This window comes from Branchiostoma lanceolatum, chromosome 5 (genome assembly GCF_035083965.1).
Source record: "Branchiostoma lanceolatum isolate klBraLanc5 chromosome 5, klBraLanc5.hap2, whole genome shotgun sequence".
In the NCBI taxonomy this organism is placed as follows: Eukaryota; Metazoa; Chordata; class Leptocardii; order Amphioxiformes; family Branchiostomatidae; genus Branchiostoma; species Branchiostoma lanceolatum.
Window position 1 is genome coordinate 1,191,288 of NC_089726.1, and position 14,156 is coordinate 1,205,443.

General features: G+C 41.0%; 2 protein-coding genes across 3 annotated transcripts in view; both read left to right on the plus strand.

Moving 5' to 3' along the window:
* Positions 1 to 711: 711 nt before the first annotated feature.
* Positions 712 to 5,707, plus strand: LOC136434572 (RNA exonuclease 4-like). Its single transcript, XM_066427452.1, has 7 exons — positions 712 to 1,179; positions 3,079 to 3,227; positions 3,682 to 3,831; positions 5,052 to 5,178; positions 5,444 to 5,469; positions 5,572 to 5,627; positions 5,703 to 5,707. Exons 1-7 carry the CDS (start codon positions 712 to 714, stop codon positions 5,705 to 5,707), a joined length of 981 nt encoding a protein of 326 aa, XP_066283549.1.
* The window catches only part of LOC136434354 (RNA exonuclease 4-like), a 34,732-nt gene continuing 26,255 nt past the window's right edge, over positions 5,680 to 14,156 (plus strand). The window contains exon 1 of one of the 2 annotated variants that reach the window (XM_066427140.1): positions 5,680 to 5,896. In XM_066427140.1, the coding sequence (XP_066283237.1) occupies positions 5,722 to 5,896 (175 nt within the window). In that variant the 5' untranslated portion in view covers positions 5,680 to 5,721. The remainder of the gene's footprint in view (positions 5,897 to 14,156) is intronic. The other variant, XM_066427139.1, reaches the window with a different exon arrangement.

Consider the following 14,156-nt stretch of genomic DNA (forward strand, 5'->3'; position numbering starts at 1 on the left):
AGTGGTACGACCTAAAATGACCGGTCAAAGGTTACCCAAACCTTTCCTAAGCACGTTTGCCAGTCCTGCTGTTTGTAAGTATAATTTTGGAGCTGTTAGAGCTCATTATATCCACAATTGTGGATTCTTTCTCTGACGTTAAGTGTTTAGGGTTAGTTTTCTTGAATGGGATATTTGTTACAGTAAAATGCCGTAAGTTGTTTTAGAAGGGTTGAAAAAAGACGATACAACTGACGTGGGCTTCGCCCCCCTCCCACCTTATTCCAACTGTCAAGTTCACGTGGAACTTTAGTGGTGTTCTTTGCACGTTTTTATTTAATACGTCATAAGTCATACTCACATTCCTTCTGCTAGAATCATGGGTCATTTTTGGTGTTATCAGTTTAGTCACCATAATTTTGCGTGTGATTTTTTTCTGTAAAAGCTTTAACACTGGGTTATACTTCGGTCACATATCCGAAAACGAAAAGAAAAAAATGCGTAACAAGAAAATACACAATATATTAAATGTTAGGAATAGGAATAATTTATTTAACGTTTTTTGTCTTTCGTTTTCTTTTACATGATATTTTTCGTTCCTACAAGCTGCCCGGCCGGGCCTTGTATATAGGAAATGGGACCGAAGTATAAGATTGTAATTTGTGTGTTTTCTTTTGCTATAATTTGACAAACGGTATTACAACTTACAGACCACCAACAGCTGCAGCAGCCATGGAACGGGTCATCACGTACCTCATAGGGAAGAAAAAGAAGAAAAACAAGAGTAATCAGCAACCCGGCAACACCAGCGTAACCAAGGCAACGATACAACAGAACGGTGTCAAGAAAAGCAAAAATCGCACAAAATTATGGAAGAAGAAGAGGAAGCAAACTAAACAACAACAGAAAACTGCTCAGAGTAGTCCAGACCAGAATGTAAAAGAACAACCCTCAAGTACCATGAGTACCACCAGAACAGTTTCTGTCACCCCAAACAACGTGACTGTTTCGATCGGCCGAAATGTGTCGCAGAAATCACAAGGGGGTAAAAAGGATGCAGGGAAGAAGAACTGGAGAGTGGTGAAATGGGGAAGGAGGGAAAAGATGAAGCCAGACGCCTCGACACCCCAGACCACTCCCCAGCCAAACGTGCCGAAGAAGGGAGAGGACTTTTCATCCAACTGGAAGAAGCTTGCAGCTGTAAGTATGATCATGCCCAGGGAAATTGATTTTGTGTTTCCGATTGCAGTTACGCCTTACGGTCCTGCAAAATATTAGGTTTGGTGCATGAGGACCCAGATATTTTCGACATCATATTTAATTATATACAGATGTGCATTGTAAAACTTTTTAGTGCAACAGAAATGAGGAGAACATATTGGGAAACAATAGACCCCTTTCCAAATACCGCGGCCATTTTGAATCTAGCGCGAGCGCGTGTGGTTCGAGCGCGGGAAAGCGCGGGAAAAGTACACACCGAGGAGGAGAACATCTCGCCACCGAAGATGACTCAACGCTGCTTTCTATTGAGGACGCCATTACCGCTGGCTCGGACTTACCGGGTGTGTACTTTTCCCGCGCTTTCCCGCGCTCGAACCACGCGCTCTCGCGCTAGATTCAAAATGGCCGTGGTATTTGGAAAGGGGTCTATTCTAGAAATTCTAGTACATGTACAACGTTTTCATCAGACACACAGAATTCACAGATGTCTGATTTATGCACCTTACCAGCGGTCGACCCCTGAAAGGCGAGGGTCGGCAGCTTTTTGCTAGGGTCAGTCGGGTAACCATGGAAACACAATATTTTTCCTTTGCCTCGGTTCAAGGAGTTACATTTTCAAAGTTCTCTGGTATGACCAAGAAGGTTCTATAACTTATAAGAACAACATTCAAGAACATGATCTATGAGCTGTCAGTGAATGCCAGACAATTTGTTTCGAAAGATCAAAAGTCCCATGACCAGGTTCTAGTACATAACAACATTTCAGAAATTATTCGTACTTATCATATTATGAGAGGATTCAAGTTTCCTCATTCATAGATACACTTGTGCTTCTTGATACATGTCCCCTGATTATCTATGCAAAGCCTGCAAATCTAGCCTGATTGGTCCTCCATTGTCACGGTGATGACTGTCTGGTAAACACCCCTCATTTGCATAAGGAAAGACAATGTCAGTGAAAACACCTTTTCAGACAACAAGGAGAACAAAAGGGTTGGCCAATCAGTGGGAGTAAGACAGTTCACACCCTTTACTGGCTTTAGTCAGACTGCTGGTGTGTTGTGAGGTCAGATCAGTTGTAAACATGGACTCAAACATGAGACAGACTCAAGTTCAGCCCAGAACAAGGCCGCGGGTTGGGGTTATCTCAGGTCAGGGTCAGACCTGGGCCAGCAGGTTGTTCAAAACACAGGTAAGGACAAGTTTTCTGTGGAGGAAGGGAGAGTTTGGAACCTCTAGCTAAATTTGAAGTGGCACTCTATTGTATGGTGAACAGCTAAAATTATGTTGTCATTAGGACAGGAGTTTTACTCTTTCTTTGATTATAAGTCCTGGTGGATGTACAAGTACTTCCTTATACAATGTACATGTAGTACAGATTTGTGTGAAGTTGTTTTTTTCTTATTGTTGAACCTCCAAGGAGTAGAGTGTGCAAATTCAGGTCATGGCCAACAAATTATGGAGGGTGCTTTGTTGTTTTTGTATTTGAGGCAAGTGAAGTTGGAAAGTACGTTGGCTTCAGGATTTGTACTTCAGAATTGTCTCAGAAATGGTAACATAATTGTCAACGAATATAGAAGGTCTTGTACGTTGCACACTTGTCTAGCAGAAATTGAGTAGAACTACTATAAGAATTTGTTAGTGTTATCTGACTGCTGGGCTGCCATGAAATAAGCTTGGCACTCTGAAAATGTTACAATTCTCCACCCCAACATCTTTTCTGGTTTTAGTTAGTAAATGTCAACTAAATGTACTTATCTATTGTGTTACAATGGAATATGGCATAATATATTCTGCAGAAATAATCTATAGAAGGTACCTCACACAGTTGATATTGATGTTTGTTTGTTTGTTTGTTTGTTGTGTAATGACCAAAAGGCTCTTCAAACCCACAAGGAAACCCAAGTCAGCACCAAGACGTCTCTGCAGCCTGCCAAGAAGAGGAAGTCAGACCAGAAGGAGTCTCCAAGGAAGAGGACAAAACTAAGGAGAGAGGATAAGGGTGGAGGGGCCTCCCAAGAACAAAGGTGGGTTTTCTTGGTTCACTGCTTCATGTTACAGTTTGTCCCAAGACTTGCGTAGAAAAGTAGATGTTGAAACAACATTAATGAAGATTAGACATCCAGGTAATAAGATACACCAAAAATAGTAACTCAAGCAACTGGATAAAAATTTTGAAAATTTTATCCAGTGGCTTGACTAACTATTTTTGGTGTCACTGTGCTGTTAATATAGTTATTAGATAGCTTACATTGTCGAGGGCTGGTAGTGTCAGTATTATCCTGCATTAGAATCCTGTGAGTGTTACTGTTTAACAGTTCATTTTTCAAACACAAATGATATTACATTCTATAGTATAAGTCAACATAAGTCAAATGAAATTAAACTTATATGAACACAATTTGTGAGATATTTTACAACATACGGACATAAAGAAATGTGTTTTTCATCGGACAGTTTTATTTGCCCCCCTCCCCGCAGCTCCCACCCTGACCTTTGGTTTGTGGACGACGTCAACGTGGAGGACATAGAGGTCACGTTGGGGTCAGAGGTCGCGGCGGCTGCTCGGAAGGAGCGAGGAATGGCGCACAGACCTGCCTTGACTCTCGTCAAACCGGACTCGTTCGATGGGTAAGTGGAATGGTAGAAACTTCACAACACCACGCCTGCCCCAAGGGCAAGGATTTAGAGAAAGAGATGTACTCTCCAGGCAGAGGTCTCGCTCCAGATAGTTTTTTTACATCCCAGCGTACAAAAGGAAACCCTGTCAAAACAGAAAGTCCGACAAAAATGCCTCAGAAGATGCCAAAAACTATTCAGAGCTGAACCTCTTCTTGTAGAGATAGAGAAAGGAGTGTAGAAACCCCCATCTTGTTCAGACCGCGTGAGACTGCAAATGGAGACCGCTGTACTTAGCAAGGGTGGGTGGGTTTTGATGAACTTTTTTTTCCTCAGTCATGTCCGTCCCCTTTCATCTCGCCAAAGGAATGGAATAGACTCCTTCGTTCTCAGCATCCAACGTGTGATCTAAGCTCTCCAAGTTATGTTTATCATACCATAGCACCCCGGCCTGTAAACATCTTCTACCTGACTTTGGTGTGCGAACTGAGCATGGCGTTATACATTTCCTTGGTCTTTGAACAGGTTTTAAAGGAAAATGATGCAAGGATTCAAGATGAAAATAGAGATTATAGAAAAACTTGAAACTCACTATGTATACATTGCAAGCAGTTGACATGGACTATATATATATATATACTAGATGGTTTGTTCTGTAAATGCTGCTGCAGTAACTAAGGACATTATGAGTTTTTGTTTGTGTTTACCTGTTGTTATTTACATGTACTATAGGTTGACCCGAGCGGTCAGCATGGACTGTGAGATGGTGGGTACTACACGCCGCGGCAGTAACTAAGGGCGCTGTGTATTTGTGTTTACCTGTTGTTTTTGTTCCGTAGGTTGACTAGAGCGGTCGGTATGGACTGTGAGATGGTTGGTACGGGACACCGCGGCAGTAAGAGCGCCCTGGCACGTGTCTCCATCGTTATGCGTTTTTGTTTATGTTTATTTGCTGTTGTTGTTCCCGTAGGTTGACCCGAGCGGTCGGTATGGACTGTGAGATGGTTGGTACGGGACACCGCGGCAGTAAGAGTGCGCTGGCGCGAGTCTCCGTTGTTATGTGTTTTTGTTTATGTTTATTTGTTGTTGTTGTTCCCGTAGGTTGACCCGAGCGGTCGGTATGGACTGTGAGATGGTGGGTACGGGACACCGCGGCAGTAAGAGTGCGCTGGCGCGAGTCTCCGTTGTTATGTGTTTTTGTTTATGTTTATTTGTTGTTGTTGTTCCCGTAGGTTGACCCGAGCGGTCGGTATGGACTGCGAGATGGTGGGTACGGGACACCGGGGCAGTAAGAGCGCCCTGGCGCGTGTCTCCATCGTTATGTGTTTTTGTTTGTGTTTATTTGTTGTTTGTGTTCCCGTAGGTTGACCCGAGCTGTCGGCATGGACTGCGAGATGGTGGGTACGGGACACCGGGGCAGTAAGAGCGCCCTGGCACGTGTCTCCATCGTTATGTGTTTTTGTTTGTGTTTACCTGTTGTTTTTGTTCCGTAGGTTGACTAGAGCGGTCGGCATGGACTGCGAGATGGTGGGTACGGGACACCGGGGCAGTAAGAGCGCCCTGGCACGTGTCTCCATCGTTATGTGTTTTTGTTTGTGTTTATTTGTTGTTGTTGTTCCCGTAGGTTGACCCGAGCTGTCGGCATGGACTGTGAGATGGTGGGTACGGGACACCGCGGCAGTAAGAGCGCCCTGGCACGTGTCTCCATCGTTATGTGTTTTTGTTTATGTTTATTTGTTGTTGTTCCCGTAGGTTGACCGGAGCGGTCGGCATGGACTGTGAGATGGTGGGTACGGGACACCGGGGCAGTAAGAGCGCCCTGGCACGTGTCTCCATCGTTATGTGTTTTTGTTTGTGTTTATTTGTTGTTGTTGTTCCCGTAGGTTGACCCGAGCTGTCGGCATGGACTGTGAGATGGTGGGTACGGGACACCGCGGCAGTAAGAGCGCCCTGGCACGTGTCTCCATCGTTAACCAGTTCGGGAAGTGCGTCTACGATAAGTTCGTTAAGCCCAAGGAGAGGGTGACGGACTACCGAACCTTCGTCAGCGGAATCAGGCCCCACAACCTCAAGAACGGTGAGCTTTTCTTTTAACTTTATTCCAATTATACAAAATCATAAAAAATCAGGATACATAGGATATGTAGAAAATCATTACATGTACAAATCCAGCTTTCCTGAACAGTCAGAGAAACAAACCACAAACATAAGCTATGCTACACTACATTTGTACATCTACTGTTTACAAAACAGTCAAAGGCTATATGCTATCATTAAATGTATTGTTTACAAGTCATGTCTCTTCCCTGTTGTACGATGTTGTCAGAGGATGTTATTATATTATCTATACAAATAGTTCGTCTTTTGAAAACTGTTTAGATCACGTATCTAAATTCAGGGCACCGATAACAGAATTAGGTACTAGTACATGTTGTATGTCCCTGTATATAACATACACTCTTACAAAATGATCTTCATTTTCTATACGGTAGGAGTTACAAAGTGTAAAAAATCTGTCGTTCGGAGGATTTGGGTTAACAATAGTTAAACTGGACACCTTGAGAACATTACTTACTTACATTTGAAAACTAACATAATAGTATGATATAACACAATTGAAAGTAGTAAGGACAAAACTTGGAAATCCTAGCTTCTGGTCTATCCCAATCATCACAAAGATAAAGTCTATGTACAAATGTCTATCACATGTCAAGATAAGTTGTATGTAGTAGTGTTGTAATAGTAATACATGGAAAACGCACAAACACCCAAAAAACAAACAAATATCTGGACTGGTTTAAATATTTCATCTCTCACAAAACAGTGGTAAAAACACTGTGTAACATTGTGGTTGAGCTGTACAATGAATTATACATGCAGCACTGGATATCCTGTCAGTATGTAAGTCTGTGTACTACTAGGTGTGTTAATAATAATATGAAAAAGAGGCCAAAATGCATAAAACTAACAAAATGTTTTTTATCATGTGTTAGCACAGGATTAATTTAGTATTTTTTCAAACCTGATAAACGTACAAAAAAACTGTTATTTGCAAGTAAATCAGCTACACCTCAGGGTTGAATATTTTGTAACTGTTATAACTGGTTACAAATATCCACCATTTACCTCAGTCTAGCGCTATTCAAACCCCATTCAGTCAGGGCATACCAAAGACTTTACAAATGGCAAAATCATACTGTTTGTCTGCTCAGAACTCAATACTGTTGAACTGACACAGTGCTACCAGTTGATTTGAAATTTGAAAAAATTAACAAAGTCTTTTCTGATCACAACATTCAGTTACTTTTCCTGGTCAATTAATTTTCACGGTACGGTCAATAAATTTTCGCGGTACGGCCCTCCCCAAGTGGACGGCCTCTCAGTAGCGGTCTGGCGGAAACACTGCTTTGTACTCAAGAACCTCAGAGGCACCTCATTGCCCCTGTTCCGAGTTTCCAGCACTCAAAGATTCGCTTGCAGCCCGTGCCCCGCCCTGCCCTGTCTTGTCATGCCCAGTGATTGTGACTTGAGCTGATGCATTACTGAAAACAACTGGGGGAGGCGAATCAGAGGGAGGATTCTGGGTCTTCCTCTTGTGCCAGATTGTGAGGATGATGGAACCAATGAGGACAGTACCTGCTACTGAGCCACACACGGAGCCAATGAGAACAGGGAGGGCCTCTGTAGTGACTTTCAGTTGGACATTTACAACCAGAGCAGCAGAACTTGAGCCAACAGGACTTGTTGCAGTACAGACATACAGACCAGCATCTGCTGCAGTAACGTTGGTTATGGTGATGGTACCATTCACATCCACAGTCACCCTCCCAACTGACCCAACAGTTGCATTCAGTCCTGATGGGAGAGTGACTGTGATGTCTGGTGTGGGGATTCCTGAAGCTTCACAGACCAAATGGAGAGTCTGCCCCTCTACCACTGTGTTATTGTCACTCCTCCCAAACCTCAGTATGGTTGGTTCTTCACAGTCTGACATCAGATCTTCAGGACTGATATCTTTAAGCTTTTGCCCATGTAAGTTGCTCGGTCCTTCACATGTGATTTGGTTTTCAAATGAATGAGACCCATTCATCTTTTGCCTGAAGGGAATCATCCAACAGTCACACTGCCAGGGGTTGTTGTCAATGTTTAAAGTATAGATTGATGAAAGTTTTGCAAACATCTCTGCTTTTAAGACTGTAAGTCTGTTGTGCTGCAGCCTCAAGGACCACAGCTGTGGCTTTGAATTGAAAGTTCCAGCCTGAATGTCACTGATCTCATTATTGTCCAGCCGAAGGGTCTCCAAATTTCCCAGCCCTGTAAACATGTCAGATCTTAGGTTTGTTAACTTGTTCTGCTCCAGGTACAAGTGTCTCAGTTGTGGTGTTGAACTGAAAGTTCCAGCCTGAATGTCACTGACCTCATTACTGTGTAAGATAAGGTAATTCAAGTTTCCCAGCCCTGTGAACATGTCAGATCTGAGGTTTGTTAACTTGTTCTGATACATGTACAAGTGTCTCAGTTGTGTTGTTGAATTAAAAGTTCCAGCCTGAATGTCACTGATCTCATTACTGTGTAAGTCAAGGTAATCCAAGTTTCCCAGCCCTGTAAACATGTCAGATCTGAGGATTGTTAAGTTGTTCCAATTCAGCCACAAGGTTCTCAGTTGTGGTGTTGAATTAAAAGTTCCAGCCTGAATGTCACTGATCTCATTACTGTGTAAGCTAAGGTAATCCAAGTTTCCCAGCCCTGTGAACATGTCAGATCTGAGGTTTGTTACATGTAACTTGTTCCGACTTAGGTACAAGGTTCTCAGTTGTGGTGTTGAATTGAAAGTTCCAGCCTGAATGTCACTGATCTCATTACTGTGTAGGCTAAGGCTTTCCAAGTTTCCCAGCCCTGTAAACATGTCAGATCCGATGTTTGTTAACTTGTTCTGATTTAAGAACAATTGTCTCAGTTGTGGTGTTGAACTGAAAGTTCCAGGCGGAATTTCACTGATCCCATTACTGTTTAGGTAAAGTATTTGCAAGCTCCCATACTGTGAGAAATCAGACTGATTAACAGTTGTGATTAGATTATACCCCAAATGTAACTCAGTGATGCCTGTCGGCAGGTTCTGAGGAACACTGGTGAGGCCCCGGCTGGTGCAGAGAGCTGCAGAATCTATAATTCTGCAGGCAGCTTCTGTTGACCCAAACACCTTCAGGATGACCAGAATGGATAACAGCATCCCTGGCAGCTTTTCACCCATGGTGTTCTGTGCCCTGATACAGGAATAAGGGTAGAAATCATTACGATAGATGCAATGGTTATGTATGTATTGTTTAAGTCTTTTTTTTAAGACACAAAACATCCACTGAGAATGTTTTCCTGCTTGATATGTTTATCCTGACAAATTCTTATTTTCTTTTACCAGGAAAGAAAGTCCACATTTTTACCCACTATGAATGAAACTATGATAATAGTTGATACAATACATCATCAAAATTTCCTACTCGATTACGAAAATAATATCCTAATTGTCTGTTACACATTTGAACAATTTCCTCAGGTACGTGATTATAAAATGTTATCATTTTTTATATAACTTTATCTTTCTCAAAAACAAAGCTTAGAAATCATAGCACCCCTTGACCAGTGCTGCAATGGTACAGCCCACATACCAACCACCCACCCAAGTGGGAAGGGAGGAGGAAACGTTTGATAAAATATAGAACTGGCCTCAATGCATTGCAGTTATGGAAAATTGATTCAAATAAAAACAGTATCATGGTACCTATCTTTATTTTATCAACACACGAAAATGCATTTTCACTAGGATATGACAAAAGAGCCGAAACACATTCAACTTGTCTATACTTGAACGGTGACTAATACAAGCTTATGACTATGAGGAAGTAAATTTTTTAGAACATGAAAAAAGCCCATCTTTCTGATACCATGCAACAACTTTAATTTACTTTAATTTAATTTGGTTAACAATAACCCAGGCTTTGATAGTTTGATTTCACCTTTCAAAATAGAAAACAATAGCAGGCTTTGTTCTTGCACTTTAAAAGCAATTCTGTGTTTTGAACTTATTGTAGTTAGAATTCTACACTGTGACAATATTCGCAATACATTTGCATGATTATAAAGGTAAGAAAGATATGATAGACCCATGTTATTTACCTTAAAAAAAATTTCCAGTGAAGTTCAAGCTTGAGAGGAAATCTTTGGCCTTTCTCGCCAAGTGATGAAAGACTTATAGAACTCTTCGGCCTGTAGTGTAAGACACAGGTTTGTTGATTAGGTACATGTAACTGTTCCTTCATTCTAACACAGTCAGCTTTGACGTAATCTTGCAACTCAACAATCTTACTTGCACCTTGTTTTTCATTGATAATGAAAGACGATAGCTTAGTCGCTATTAGCTTTTAGTAGTCTTAGCCCCTTGCCATACATTATACAATTGTATGTTATTCTGTTCAGGTGTTCCTGACAATGAAATGAGAAGAAAAACAAACATTTAGCTTCATTTTGTTATATTTCCTTAATATTTTTAGCCATTGGAGGCATTATTGGTCAAATACACACAATTTAGTTGTCACTGAAAAGTGTTAACTTACGGCAGAAATGCCAGAAACGTTCGTATGTAGAAATTTTCATTCCCCAAAAAGGTTGTTGTTGCACAATTTACTCTATACAAATAGATTTCTTTACAAGCAGAAAAGTCACAAACTTAAGACAAAGACGTAGACTTACCCACAGACTGTCTTGAAGAAATCTTCAAGTCGATCCTGCCGACTGAAACAGTCTTAAGATAATGTAGTTCAACTTGCACCTGGTTGGAAGATTGCAAAACAGTGAAGGAAGTCACACCTGCGACAGTGGTACCTGGCACGGCACACCCTGTAACTACGCAGCTTTTATCACCTTGCAAAAAATTTAATTTGCATAGATATGAGGGCGCATTACTGTAATTCTTGTTTCTTTCACTGTAACTTTATGTTCACTGTTTTCAGTCATCTCTATCTGTACCGTGAACTTATCATCACTGTGAAAAACCTGTTGTTATTATATATGATTCCTTCACATATCCGTTCTGTAAATCACTAACCGCCACCGTGAAGTTAAAGTTCACTGAAAATATAATTTTTTCCTTACATGTTGGGAAATTTTCGTCGCCGTGAAGATAAAGCAAATTACAGTATATGTCAGAAGCCCTTCTTTTTACATGGGCGAGACTCTGGTATGTGCATTTGTTGGGAAGACCTGAAAGTCACTGTTGTGATGTTGAAAGTATAGGGGCAATAGCTCTTGATCAAAGATAGAATTACTTAGTAAATACTAAGTAAGTAATACATGTTGGACTTATTTCTTTGTAGAAAGGAATCCTAAGAAAGAAGTTATGTAGAACACCTGGGCTTTTTAAATATTGGGTATTGAACCAAAGCAGAGGCATTTTTCACTTTTCCTTACATTTCAGCCTAGTTCCTAATTTCTCCACGTTTTAGACGAAAAGAAAACTACTCTCCTCTGAACATCACATTCCCGTCAAAACCCACAGATCACAGGAAAAGTGTCTCGGAAGAAGAAGTCGAACTCAATAAGTTAGAACTAAGTGGCAGTAGTAATTAGACTAGAGTAGACATATGTTATTGATCCTGTTCATTATTGTCTGTCCGTCCACTTCATGCTAAATGTACATGTACTTGCAATTAGCCTACGGGCAGGAATTTGCAATAAACTTTTCATTAAGCTGCATACCACATCTGCTGCCAGTTGTGGCCATCATAAATATTTGAGTGTGTACAGATAGGAAAGAAAACATTCTGGGCTCCAATGTTGCCAAGTTGATGTTTTGCTGGCCTTCATGCAGACCTGCTAAGCATTTAGCCTCCGCTGCAGGCCTTCCCACTAGTGATTTTTTTAGCGATTTTTTAGCGTTTTTTTTTGTTTATCTTCTTGAGCCCCCGTATCTGCCATGGGGTCCTGTTACCGCTGTGAGCTCGTGATCGCTGTGTACTAGCGATTCTTTAGCAATTTTTAAAGCTTTTTTGGGGGGAGGGGGGGGGGGGGGGGGTCGTATCTGCTTGAGCCCCCGTATCTGATTGGGTTCCTGTTACCGCTGTGAGCCCGCGGTTACGCGATCCCAAGCAGATACGCCCCCCCCCCCCCAAAAAAATGTAAAAAATCGCTGAAAAAAAATTGCTAGTGGGAAGGCCTGCAACGGAGGCTACTAAGCATTGGCCTTTTTCTGGCGGTCTATCTTCCTGATATTGTAGCTGTGCTGAAGCTACTTGAGTAGCTAACTTAAAGGTTTTCTCGTTTGAGTTCTTTTAATTTCATTCCAATTTTATACAAAATCATAACAGATCCGGATAAAAAAGAGAATAATAACAGAAACTTAACAAATCATTTGACAATGTCATTCGCAATATATTAATCATATATAGATCTTTATTTGCACATTCCTGCCCACATGGGCTAAATGCAGTATTATAGTAGTTTCAAGTCATGAAACGTGTATGTAGAAAATCATTGTACAAATGTAGCATTCCTGAACCGCCAGAGAAACAAAAAATAAGCTACGCTACACTACATTCTACTGTTTACAATATCTCTCTATAACATACGCTCTGGTCTAAGACAAATATATAAGGCTATGCTATCATTAAATGTATTGTTTACATGTCTCTCCCTCTTCCTAAAACAAGTGTGTACGAATTCAGAGTTTTTGTTGTACGATGTTGTCAGAGGGTGTTATATATACAAAAAAGTATGTCTTTTACTGACTGTTTAGATTGCATATTTGAATTCATGGCACTGATAACATAATTACATACTAGTGTGTCCCTGTATAACATACACTCTAATACAAAATGAACTTCATTTTCTATACGGTAGGAGTAACTGTTACAAAGTGTACAAAATATGTCGTTTGGGGTTTTTGGTTTAACAATAGGTAGCCTAAACCGGCCTCCTTGAGAATGTTACCTACATTTGAAAACTAAGTTAACACAATATTGTAATTATAACACAAAGTACTAACCACAGAGCTACAGAACTTGGAAATCCTAGCTTCCAGGACTATTACATGATCACAAGATAAGTTGAATGTAGTAGTGTAATATATAGAAAACACACAAATTCAAAAAAAAAAAAATATCTGGACTGGTCTAAATGTTTCATCTCTCACACAACAGTGATAAAGGCACTGTGTAACATTGTGGTTGAGTTGTACAATGAATCCATACAGTATTGGATGTCTTGTCAGTATGTAAGTCTGTGTACAGTAACTACATGTTAATATGAAAAAGAGGTCCAAATGCATAAAACTTAACAAAAATGTTTTTTTAATCATTTTTAGCGCAGGATTAATTTTGTATTTTTTCAAACACAAAAGAACTGTTATTTGCAAGTAAATCAGTTGTACCTCGGTTAGTTATACATGTACCTCAGGGTTAAATATTTTGTAACTGTTACTTGTTACAAATATACCTTAGTCTAAATAGTAAAGGTACATTGTATGCTAAAGACACTCCATTTAGTCTCGTAAATTAAGGTTCTTATCATCTCATCATCTGGTTGTGACAATGGTCTCCATTCCTCCATGTTCAGTCTTAAGGATAATCTTGTATAATCTTATGGATCATTCTTTTATTAGTCTTTTGACTGTTGCAATAGCCTAGTGTTAGAGTATTCACTTTTGATTTTGAAAGGTTGTGGGCTTCAAACCCCATTCAGTCAGGGCATACCAATGACTTTAGAAATGGTAAAATCATACTACATGTGTACATTTGTACTTGTCTGCTCAGAACTCAACACTGTTGAACACACAGTGCTACGGGTGAGCTAGCCCCTGTTATACATGTAGTTGTCCAAGGGCTGGGAAATGGGCATTCTCCCTGTACACCTAACTTTTAGTCTTTAGAATAGCTGGGTTTTTTTCAGCGATTGGTAGTGGTGTTGTGTGTCCTGGGCATCAGTTGGTGGAGGAAGTGGGGGGAGATCATCGCTCGGAACTCTGTTCCTGTTGAGAACAAGGGACTGGTACTCAGCTGGTTGTTGTCTGGGTCCAAGGGACTGGTACTCAGCGGGTTGTTGCCCGGGTCCAAGAGACTGGTACTCAGCGGGTTGTTGCCTGGGTCCAAGGGACTGGTACTCAGTAGTTTGTTGCCTCAGACCTGTACCGTCAGGCCCTGTGTTCCTTGGCTGCAGTACAACATCTTCGTACTCAAGAACCTCAGAAGCAACATGTCCCTGGACATTTTCCAAGTTTCCAGCATTCAAAAATTTACTTGTGGCCAGGCCCCCACCCTGCCCTGTGTGATCCTGTCCACTGATAGTTATAC